At 43.2% G+C, this 12,682-nt stretch overlaps 1 protein-coding gene across 1 annotated transcript; it reads right to left on the bottom strand.

Annotated features, from left to right (window-relative positions):
* Positions 1-9,213: 9,213 nt before the first annotated feature.
* LOC115500016 (IQ domain-containing protein F5-like) lies at positions 9,214-10,783 on the bottom strand. Its single transcript, XM_030294314.1, is given in 3 exon segments — positions 9,214-9,608; positions 9,611-9,647; positions 10,718-10,783. Coding segments are annotated over 3 exon segments (498 nt in total).
* Between the last annotated feature and the right edge of the window lie 1,899 nt (positions 10,784-12,682).

Below are 12,682 nucleotides of genomic sequence, written 5' to 3'. Positions count from 1 at the left end.
ACCTTAACTCTCCACCAAAAAAGATGAGGACTTGGCTTTCTGCCCCATCCCCAAAACCGCACTTTTTCTCCCTTCATCTTCCCCACTAGGTCACTTGCTGCCATTTAGGTCCCCAATCGCAATTTAGTGTTTATATTATCATGACTCTGTGAGTGCCACTGACCACTGTGCCATGGAGCACATTCTGGTTCCCTATCCTTTCTTGCACAACTTCATAAAAGCTTTTTATCATGAAAATGTTTAAATATATACACAATTTGACAACAGATAAGGACTCCCTATGTGCTCATGACCCAGGATAACCTGTTTTCCCTGCTCTCTGCCCCACGGATGAGTTAAGCCATGGCAGAGAGTGCCATGAGGAACATCTTCCCGCATGTGTCTGTGCCTCCATGGGAGGCATTCTCCAGGGAATGCACAGGGGGGTGGCTTGCTGTGTCATGGGACAGGTGGTTCCTCCATGCTACTAAATGCTGACAGATTGTTTTCCACAGTGGCACCACCAGTGCAACCTCTGTCAATCACCTCCTAATTTTCGCCGAACTGAAAGACGTGAAGTGGTGTCACCTTGCTCTTTTAATTTCCATTTTTTTCACTAGGGACTTGAGCAGAGCAGGATTCTTCAGGGTGAATAACAGGGATCCAACCTTGACACAGACCCTTTCTAGCTGTGTGCACTTGAGCAAGTCTTCCAGTGGTGTCTGTTTCCTCCTGGGCAAAGTGAAGATAGAAACATGGTTCCTCCTCCAAGGAGCTCTTGTGGAGATTCATGAAGGTGAAGTCCTTGGAATGGCACCCGGTCTTAGTACTGCTCTGTGTCTTTCAGCTCTTACGATTATTTCATCTTGACCTTCTAGCATCTCTGTGTAATTGCCTGGTAGAGTCCTTGGCCTATTTTTTTCTGTTGGATTCCCATCATCCTCTTGGATGACTTCCTTGGACAACCTTTTGTGGATAGATATGTTACAAATATTCTCTCCCCAACAATCATCGGCCAGCTGACTTTCTTCATGGTGTTATTCACTGCACAGATATCATTCCATCCATTTCTCCCTTTGTAATTGTGCTTTTGAAATTTTTTAAATTAGTGCTTTCTCATCTAGGGTCACATATTTTCCTGTTAAATTCTGGTTTACATCTTACACTGAGGTCTTCACCAAGTGACAGAACATGATCCTGCACATTGGGTCTCCCTCTTTCTTGGATTTAGTTCCTATTTTGGATAGAGCACATGTTATGATAGTTTCCTAAGGAAAAGTATATGGATATCAATATGTAGAGATTTGCATGTCTTAAAATGACTTTTTTTTACACCTTCAAATCTGATTGATAGTGTTGCTGAGTATGGAATTCTAGACTGAAAATAGTTTTCCCTCAGAATTTTGAGGAATTGCTTTAACTGTTTTCCTAGAGGTCTAATGTTACTCTGATTCCTTTCTCCATATGATGTGACTTATTTTTTCCTCTCTGGAAGCTTTTAGGATTTTCTCCTTATCCCTTATCTTTAGTTTTTAGGATGTTCTGAAATTACTGTTGTTTCAATAAGTGATTGCATAGTGAAGGAATACATGATTCCATCTAGGTCTTAGATTTATGCCTTCATCAGGGTTCAAACCCTACTCCTTAGAAACAACTGTCCCAACATTTCTGAGCCAACCATCCCAGATCCCTCACACCCACTAGACATGTTGTTCTCAGCCTCTCTGAGATGTTCCCCCACTCCCTGCCTCACTCACTGTATGGGGCACATTAGTTTATAAAATTTGTATTATTCAACTATTGGAAACTTTATTGTATTAGTTTTCTAAAAATCATTTCTACCTTTTAATTTTCTCCATTTTAATACTTAGAGAAAACCCATTAGATCATAGATTGATCCTCTAATTTTCCAATATTTTCTACACTATTTTCTTTGTCTTTTTATTCTACTTTTTTAGAAGGTATTCTCCATTTTTAAAAGTCTTAACTTTCAAGAGCTCTTTCTTGTCCTTGGATTATTCTTTTATAGCACAGTATTCTTATTTCATTGATTTGTTATCTTTTATTAGGAATAGTAGTAATAGGGGCACCTTAGTGGCTCAGTCAGTTAAGCATCTTACTTTGGCTCAGGTCATGATCTCTCATGGTTCATGGGTTCCAGCCCCACCAGCTCTGTGCCAACAGCTCAGAGCCTGGAGCCTGCTTCGGATTCTGTGTCTCCCTCTTTCTCTGCCCCTCCCCGGCTCGTGCTCTGTCTCTCTCTCTCAAAAATAAATAAACATTAAAAAAAAAAAGAGAATAGTAGTTGTAATTGTTAAGTTTGGTTTTTTAAACCTTTTTCTTCTGTTCCCAGTACGATCTCTTTTCTTTTAAGTCCCCTTTTTTCTTTTTATTTCAGTCTCTCATGTTAATGATCCTTGGTTGTTTATTCATGTGTGTGAGCGTGGCACTAAAATGCCAAAGGGAAGCTCAGGGTGCATGGGTGCGGTTTCTTAACTGGTACCACTCAGAGTAGGTTAATAAGGCAGAGTTGGGTTTTGTTTCAGTGGGGGACCCCCCAAATTAGCATTCATTTGTTTTATTCTTTGGAGCTTGTGGTAGATTGCTTTAGTGGTCTTACATTCATACTTTTTCCTATGGGACTTTGTAGTTTCTTCCCGTAAGGGGACAGAATCTATCTTCCTGTGCCTTAGATTGGCAATGTGATGTGCTTTGGCCAACAGAATAAGGTGGAATGATGACATGCAAGTTTGGCCTTGGTTTTGAAAGTCTTTGCCAATTTATGTTTACCCTCTTGGACTTCTGCCATTGCCAACAAGGAAGTGCCCGGGGTATGAGGAAGAGGATGAGAAACGTGGGGCAGAGTTTCTCTAGACAAGCTACCCCAGTTAAACACAGCCTAGGTCAGCATGCTTACTGCTGCCTGCCACTGAGGCTTGTGGCAGTCTGCCATGCAGCATTTGCGTAGCAATAATTGACTGATGTCCCAGAAAGGAATCCCAGAACCTCAAGTCAGAGAGTGGAATGAAATCTGACTGACTGCAAGCCTTCAGGGAGCTGAGCTGGCACCAAGGGTTGGAGGCCTCACTGTCTAGCCTACACACTTTCAGTTAATTGCTCCATTTTAGTATGCCTTCCGCCACCTCTGCCTTCACCTCTGCCTTCCGCCATGACTGAAATATTGGAGTCTAGATCCTCTCTGGTTCAACTTAGGCAGAAAAGAAGACTCTCTTCAGCCAGGGTGGAGGAGGGGCTGTTGCCAGCTGTACACATGAAGGAAGAGAATGGGATGAGGGAAATCCAACAAATCCGTATTTAAATGTTTACTCCTCACCTTAGATTCTTAGTGTCTCAACTACACACTGTTATTATTACAGTCTTTTGATGTATTTTCATGTGCTTTACCATACTCCTAGCTCTAGCCTTTTTGTCAAAACCGTCTTAACTGATTGTGGACACTTACTTAATATGATTTTTTATCAGCTTGTCAAGTTCCCAAAAACTCCTGATCAGATTCTTATAGGAATTGAGTTCCACCTGGAGATCAACTTGGAGATAATTTGCAATTTTACAATGTTGAGTCATTCTATCAATAACTATATGGTATATCTCCCCTTTTATTTGGTCTTCTGTTACCTCCTTTGAGCTATGGACAAGAGTGGCATATGTAACTTCAAGGATATGCCCTAAAAGAGAAGGAATATGCCTTTCTCCTTCTCCTTCCTCCTCGCTGGCTAGATTGTGGAGGGGATTGTTGAAGTTGAAACAGCCATTTGGGATCATGAGGTGATCTTGGGCTCACAGACCGTATACAGCAGAGTAACAAGGTAGAAGGGGCTAGGATTCTTCACCCTGTGAAGTGCCATACCGGGGTTTGGACACCTATTTCTCAACTTCTTTGGAAAGGAGAAATAAACCTCCAATTTATGTGCGGCTCTGCTAGTTTGGTCATGCTGTCCTTCACAGTGACCACATAGTTAAGATCTACCCCAGTGGTTCTCAAAGTGGGGTTCCCTAGAACAGTAGCCACAGCATCACCTAGAAAACATACTAGAAATATTCTTGGGACCCTGTAAACTAAATCAGATATGTTGGGTGGGGCCAGCAATCTGCTTTGATGAGCCCCCTCACATGATTGTGATGTATGCTACAGTTTGAAAAGCATTGCTCTATTTCGATCCAACACATATAATAGGATGTCCACTTTCTTTAAGAGACACAGCTCAGAGGTTATCCTAGAAGTGAAGACTGCACACATGTGCTTTGTGTAAGTCGAGTGAGGCAAGAGAAGGACCTGACAATTCTATTCATTCCTAACACAGTTGTTTCATGAACGGCTGATGGTTGCCCATGACTCCTGCCTGCTGACTTGTTGAACTAGGCTAAAGACTCCACATTTGGCTCATAGGTGACCAATCCATGATTAGATTCACATTCATTCATTCTGATTCTAGATAATTAGCTGATTTACCCATCAATCTATAGCACTTTCCCTTTTCACCACACTACACAGCATTAGAAGAACTGGGTTCATTAAATGAGACATAACCCCACACTTACTTGAGAATTCCCTAGGCACACCTTCTGTCAGGTTTCTAACTCAAAAACTAATTTTTGAAAACCACTTTCTGAGAAGCAGTTCACATCAAATTCAATCTCTTTTAATTTTTTTTGTCCTTACATTTTATTTAAGTCTTTTTTAAAAATTTAAATTCAAGTTAGTTAATATATAGTGTAGCAGTGGTTTCAGGAGGAGAATTTAGTGATTCATCACTTACATGTAACACCCAGTGTTCATCCCAACAAATATCTTCCTTAATGCCCATCACCCATTTAGCCTATCTCCCCAGGCACCTCCCCTCCAGCTGCCCTCAGTTTGTTCTCTGTATTTAAGAGTCTCTTATGGTCTGCCTCCTTCTCTGTTTTTATCTTATTTTATTTTTCCTTCTCTTCCCCTATATTCACCTGTTTTCTTTTTTTTTATTTAAAAATTTTTTAATGTTTATTTTTGAGAGAGAGAGACAGAGCACGAGCAGAGGAGAGGCAAAGAGAGAGGGAGACACAGAATCTGAAGCAGGCTCCAACCTCCGAGCTGTCAGCACAGAGCCCAACGTGGGGTTCAAACCCACCAGCCATCAGATCATAACCTGAGCCGAAGTTGGACACTTAACCAACTGAGCCACCCAGGCACTTCCTTTTGCTTCCTAAGTTCCACATATGAGTGAAATCATATGATATTTGTCTTTCTCTGACTTATTTCGCTTAGCATACTACACTCTAGCTCTATCCACATTGTTGCAAATGGCAAGATTTCATTCTTTTTGATCCCTGAGTAATATTTAAATGTTTATCAATCTAGTGAGATTTTTTTTTTTTTTTTTTTGCTGTTTTAACAAACTGACATAAGTGAAAATGAAGGTTTATGGGCTCACAAAATGAATTCCCATAGTATAGGTAGTTGTAGCTTCAGGCATGGCTGGCTTCAGAGGCCCAAAGGAATCCTCACGGCTTAGTCTTTCTCTTGGCAACTGATGGATCCACTTTACTCTGTGTCAGTTCCATTCTCAGCTATTTCCATGTGGTGTCCCTAGCAGCTCTGGTTTCATAATCCTTATAGTTGGTAATCCTAGGAGTTTCAATACAGCACCACAACAGAGACTCAATGGCCTGACTTATGTCATGCACTCATTCCTGAACCAATCGTTGTGGCCACATGCATAAAATACTCTGACATTTCTAAGTACTTGCACGTCCTAGGCTGAGTTTAGGTTAGGTGCATGCCTCCATCATCCAGGAGCAACCATATCGGTACCCTCCATGAGACTTCTCCATCTCATCTTTGAGGGGCTCTTAGGGATAAGGGGCAAGCAAGACCTAGAAGAGAAGAAATACATATAAGGCAGGTTAGCTATTAATGATCTCTACCAGAAAGGTACAGATCCAGAAAATCCAGTGAATTGAAAAACAGAGACATCATGAAATGTGTAGGACAGAGGGAGGCCCAGACTGGGGGAGAAAGATACTGAGGAACAGATTATAGATATAATGAGAGACAGAATTATGAGGGATAGACCGAGACACATAGAGAGATGAAAACCAACAGAGAGAGCAGTATCTGTAGATGAAATGGTGAGACCAATAGATCCTCCTTCCATTGCCCATATATACACACACACATACACACATGGAAGCATTGCCAGAGAGACATAATAATTCCAAAAATCCTAGAATAACATGTCAACTGGGTATGAAGGACCTAGGATGGTTGTCTGAGAGATTCATTCAGGGATGGTGGGGCAGCTGTTTCCAGAAAATAGGCTGTGAACCATGGTGAAGCCACAAATTCAAGTCCTGGTAGGATTGTGTATTCATTCATTACATAAATGTTTATTGAAACTGCAAAAAGACAGCCACAACCTAATGAAAAGTTTCTCAAAGTTTGAACAGACTTTTCTCCAGAGGTGGACAAATGACCAAAAGGCACAAGAAGATGCCCAACATCATTCATCATGAGGGAAATGTAAATCAGACTGCAATGAGATACCACTTCCCACTCACTGGGTTGGCTAGAATTTGCAAAAATGAAAAAAAAGTGTCAGAAAAGATGTAGAAAAATTAGAACCCTGTACCCCATTGGTGGGAATGTAATGTCGTGTAGTGGCTAAATATTTGTAGTGACATTATTCACGTAGCCAAAAGGTGCACACAATCCAAGTATCTATCAAAAGATGAGTGGAATGGGGTTCCTGGGTGGCTCCATCAGTTGGGCGTCCAGCTCTTGGTTTCGGCTTAGGTCATGGTCTTGAGGTTCGTGAGTTCGAGCCCCACACGGGGCTCAGTGCTGACAGTGTGGAGCTTGCTTGGAATTCTCTCTCTTCCTGTCTCTCTGCCCCTTCCTGCCCTCTGCCTCAAAATAAATAGATTTTTTTAAAAAGTTAAAAAAAATGAGTGGATAAACAAAAGCTGGTATAGACACACAATGTTAATCAGCTATAAAAAGTCATGAAGTACTGATGCATACTACGGTGTGGATGAGCCTCAAAACCATAGGAAGTGTATGAAACCAGACAAAATATTTTATTATTCCATTTATATGAAAAGTCCAGAGTAGGTAAACTTATGGAGACAGAATGCAGATTGGCAGTTGCCACTGGCAGGAGGACGGTTTACCAGGGAATTAACGCTTAATGAGTATAAGGTTTTCTTTTCTTTTTTAAAAATTATTTTCAATGTTTATTTATTTATTCAAAAAAATTTTAATGTTTATTTATTTTTGAGAGAGAGGGAGAGACAGAGCATGAGCATGGGAGGGGCAGGCTCCAGGTTCTGAGCTGTCAGCACAGAGCCCGAAGCAGGACTCAAATCCATGAACTTCGAGATCATGACTGAGCAGCCGGACGTTTAACGGACTGAGCCACCCAGGAACCCTTTCTTTGGTTTTCTTTCTTTTTTTTTTAAATGTTTATGTATTTATTTTGAGAGAGAGAGTGTGTGTGAGTGGGAGGGGGCAGAGAGGCAGGGAGAGGGAGAGAGAATCCCAAGCAGTCTTCATGCTAGGCACGGAGCCCGACGTGGGGCTCGATTTCACAACCATGAGATCGTGACCTGAGTCAAAATAAAGAGTCAGATGCTTAGCTGACTGAGCCACCCAGGTGCCCCTTAATGGGTACAGGATTTTCTTTTAGGACCATGAAAATGTTTTAGAACTTGATACAGAAGACAGTGGTTGCTTAACATGGCGAAGGTACTAAAGGCCACTGAATTTTTAGTCTTATATTAATCGTTAATATTATATGGCTAATCTAAAAATGGTTATGTGAATTTTACTTAAATTATATTCATGTTTTGTGTTCTTTCATGTGATGATCAGTCAGGTGCAGCTGCAAGAAAATAGAAGCACAAAATAAAGTTTATTATACTTCAATGTCTCAAAGAAGAGGTCATCGCATGTCACACAGGGTCATCAGGTTTTTGTCAGGTGGCAGAAGACAAGGATGAGGGAAAAACTTTTCCCATGGCCTATGTCGGAGTGGGAAAGGCAAGGCAGGAAAGGGTAACAGTTTAGAATGGACTGGTTTGAGTGTTTTCTGTGGCCCCTAAGCTGTTGGGGGTGGGCAGGTGCCTAGTACCTGGCTTGGGATAATTAAGGCAGAGAAATACAGCCCTCTGGGGTGTAGAGGACAGAGAGAAAGGAGGTACCTCCCTGAATAGGTTAGCTTGCAGATGAAAGGCGTGCTCTGGGATGAGTCCTTAGCTATCTCTAAGAACTAACTGGCTAGACCTGGGCGGGGCAGTGTCTCCCAACCCAGAAAGGGACTTTTTTTTTTTTTTAAGATGACAAAATGACATGATATACAAAACCTAAAATATACATACAATAACATATTAGAAAGGGAGAGAGATGAAGAAACAGAACCTACTGACCTAGGTTCTGGGAACACAGATTTGAACCCAGAGTCCTTATTCTCCTGAAGCTCATCCTCTAGTGGGGGCAACAGAAAATAGAAAATGAGGCAAGATAACCTTGGGTAGTGATGGGAACTTTGAAAAGAGGAAAGCAGAGTCAGGAGCTAGAGCGTACAGTAAGGTGGGGAAGGCATTTCAATAAGGTGGTCAAAGAAGGTCTCCTTGAGGAGAGAGAGTGGAGCACCTGAACGGAGACACACCTGAACGGAGGGGGATCTCCACCTGGTAAGAGCATCCAAGGAGAGGAGGCTGCAGGTGCAAACTGCTGAGATGGGAATGTGCGGGGAAGGTCTGAATAGCAGGGTGGGCCAAGGAGGACATGGAGAGGGCGACGTGGTCAGGGCCAGACCCTGCAGGCTTATCTAGACCATGGGAGGGCTTTTTGAATTGTTCTACATTTAATGGGAAGACATGGAAGAATTAAGGGCATCAGGGGACACAACCTCCATGTGGCATAACTATAGGAGGTGCCATTTATATAGACCACAGTGTGAAGGAGTCTCCCTGGAGTTGGTGGAGTTGGTGGCCCTGCATCCCCAACTCTCCTACCCATGGCAGACATTGCTAATCAATTACAGATCCCCCTCACCCAGAACCTGGTAGTTAGAATCCTTTTCCACAAGGGACCCCAGATGACCTCTGCCACTTCCTCAGAGCTGACCATGACATGCCCGGTATCTGCCATCATTTTCCCTGACCCTTTGCTGACACAGGACCTCCTGGAGCTTGTGACAGAGATCTGGTGACACAGAGTTGGAGCAGACCTGATTAGCTCTTTATTGGGAAGGGGATGCAGTCTGTAATCCAACAAATCTGTGACCCCAGAAAAATCTCGAGTTCTAGTCCCAGATGGGATGCTGTGAGGTCATAGCTGCCCTGGAAAAAGCCACGGCTATGGCAATTATGCCAGCGCCAATACAGCTGAATAATGCGGGCAGCATGGAGCAAACGGCAGTATCGCTGGCGTATGTGCCACATGCGGACCAAGGACTGTAGCTTGACCACTGCCCGTTCTTGCTGAGCGTAGGACTCTAGGGCTGCTCGTTTCCTCTTTTCCAGCAGCTTTGCCAGTGTCATCTTCCACCACTGCTGAATGATCCATGCTCTGAGTGTCGCATGCAGCAATGTCCTGCGCACCAGGGTGCCCCGCCACCAGGCCTGATCTTTATGGCTTTCTGTTCTTGGTCAGGGAGCTTCTTTTTCTTTGGGGGAAGAGGTTGCAAAGACAAAGAAGGGACTCTCAGGGGACATTCCCCACCCAACTCAGCTCCAGGCTGTGCCAGGAATGGCTCCTGATCCTTTGTCAACAACGTCCCCTTCCTCAGGATCTCAGGAAGACTAGGCAGGGAGCCAGTAGACCAGATAGGTGTCCTGTCTCTGCCCCTCTCTGATTAATGGACCTGGACATGTCACACTGTCTGTCCCCTGCATCTCAGGGTCCTTATACGTCCTAGCTACCACGTGGTGACATGGACCTCGTTGGTCAGCCTGGAACCAGTACATCATGTATCGTGTTGCACATGGGCCTGGCCACCTACCTGGGGTGCAATATCCCTTCCCTTACATCCCACTTGGAGGCTGGAGAAGTGGCATCCTTTGCTCACCTTTCATGCCTGACTCCAGCTCAACCCACAACCTGCTGTGTCCCTCCGGGAAGTCACAGTATAGAAGTTTCCCTGCTCCACATGGTCTGGAGTCCTTACTGAGTGAGAATGAGTCTCACTCATTTCTCACTTTCATTCTTCTTGGTTCTCACACCCTTGACTTTAGTTAGCATGCATACATGCACACATGTGTGCACATACACACACACATGTGCTCCCACACAGTTCTACACTCAGATCTCCCTGTTCGTGGCAATGCCTTCCCTACACTGGCTCACCATTCCACTCCCCAGCTTGACATGGTCTGATCCCCACTTGTTCCCCTCCCTACAACCAACTCTCCGTGCCTCAGTCACCCACATTTCTCTGACCGAGAAGGAACTAAGAGGGGAAGATAATCAAGGATGAGTCCATCCCTACTCACTCCAGCTTGGGATAGGCCAACCATTCATCCTGGTTGCCCAGGGACGTTCTGGGGTTATGCTTATTGTTCCTGAGGAATAATTGATACCACTATCTTTCACCTGTGGATCCTAGTTCAGATGACAAATTCCGGGATCATGCCATGCTATGGGGCACAGAGAGGACAACCCATGACCGTTGAGTGACTCAGGTCAGAGATGCTGCAACTAGGAGTTAACCTTCAACTTTGAGGACCTCTCACTCACCTTTGGTGGAGGGGGTGGCGGTGTGGGTGAAGGCTGTATTTTTTTCTTTTTCTCTTTTTTCTTCATTGATCTGGTTTCATCAATGTCTTCTTCTATTGTGATTTCACAAAACTGGCCATCCTTCTGTAATCAGAGTTTAGAGGGGAAAGGTATCGGTAGGTGCTCTTTGTACAACTTTGTGCCAAATCCACCAAACATTCAACCTCCTGCCTTGTCCAGAGAGAGACCCTAAATGTAGGACTGGCACCCTGAGTTAACTGTGCAAATCCACCTTCCCCTGACTGTAACTTTGGGTGGCTCTCTCTTACACAAAACCAAATGCCCATGACTTGGGACATAAATGGTTCAAATCCCCTCCGGTCTGCAATCCCCTAAATTCCCCATGATTAGGAGCTCAATGTTTTCACTGCCCCCAGGTCTGTGCTCTCCCAGCCACAGCCCGGCAGGAAGAGGGAAGAAGGAGACAGGGTTATGATGTCATAAGTGTACCTATGACTCAGGCACCAGGATGGTTCCAGACGTAGAGTTTGTTTTGGTGAAAATGTGGAAATCCTCCCACTCTTTCCTACGTCAAATGCCCAAAATTCGGCTAAAAAGGCAGCACACTGAAAATACTGGCCCACTGGCACCAAAGTGTATATAGAGACAGTAATTTCTGGCTAGTTGGTAAAAACATAAAGTTGAGACAATTTAAACATTTATTAATAGAGAATTCAATTATACGCATTTCAGTTCAAACAAATAATGGAACCAAATAAGCATTAGAAACAAGGAGTTTGGAGCAAAATCTTAAATGCTTCACAAAAGGTTTTTGAATGGCTGGGAAGCACACGAAAAGATACCCAATGGCAAAGACACACAGCAGTTGAATCTCTAATAACACTGACGGTGGGAAGGTAAGAAATAGCACTTTGGAAAGGGGTTTGGCAGTTTCTAATGAAGTTAACCATATATCCACCCTATAACTCTGCAGTTCTACTCATAGGTATTTATACAAGAGAAATGAAAACACATGTCTGCAAAAGAGCTGTGCGTGCCTGTTCATAGCAACTTTATTCAAAGAGGTCAACGTTGGAAACAACCCTAGTGTTTACCAACAGGTGACTAGACAAAGAAATTGTGGTATATTCATTTGATGAAATAACAGATGGTAATAAAAGTGAACAAACTTCTGATACACACGATAACAGACGAATCTCAAAAAACATTATGCTAAATGAAAGACATCAAAGAGCATTCACATGATGATTCCATTTATATAAAGTTAGAAAACAGGCAAACTAAACCATAGGTAAGATAATTCAGAATGGAGTTGACATCTGGGGGTAAATGTAAGAAGTGTTGCCTGAAAACAGCACAAAGAAAGAGAAATTTGTTTATCTTATTTTGGATGGTGGTTATCAGGGAATACAGAATTATGAAAACTCATCAAACTCTATTAAGAAGCACTTAATAAAGCCACAAAAAGGGGGTATGTAGAGAGGAGGCCATCTAAGGTTGGAAGGTGTTAGTGTGAAGTTAACAGGGTGAGGGGGTTGGGGAAGACAGGTGTAGGCTGGAAGATGCAGGCAGAGGTGGGAGGGATACACGGAAGGCATGGGAAGCATCTGCTTGGAGATATAGGTGTTGGACAACCCCCAAATGCCAGGCTTGCATCTTTTAATTTCTTTCTTAGTTTAGATCACGGCCCAGAAATTTTTCACTATATTGTTAATTTTTTTCCTTTTTTTAAAAGTCTATTTATTTTTGAGAGAGAGCATAAGCGAGGGAGGGGCAGAGAGAGAGAGGCAGACACAGAATCCAAAGCACGCTCCAGGCTCTGAGCTGTCAGCGCAGAACCTGACATGGGACTCAAACCCACGAACCATGAGATCATGACCTGAGCCGAAGTCGATGCTTAATGGACAGAGCCACCCAGGAGCTCCTATATTGTTACTTTTCAATCCATTCAAGCAGAAATTTAAA

This window comes from Lynx canadensis, chromosome A2 (genome assembly GCF_007474595.2).
Source record: "Lynx canadensis isolate LIC74 chromosome A2, mLynCan4.pri.v2, whole genome shotgun sequence".
In the NCBI taxonomy this organism is placed as follows: Eukaryota; Metazoa; Chordata; class Mammalia; order Carnivora; family Felidae; genus Lynx; species Lynx canadensis.
This window is presented reverse-complemented; position numbering and strand designations above follow the sequence as displayed.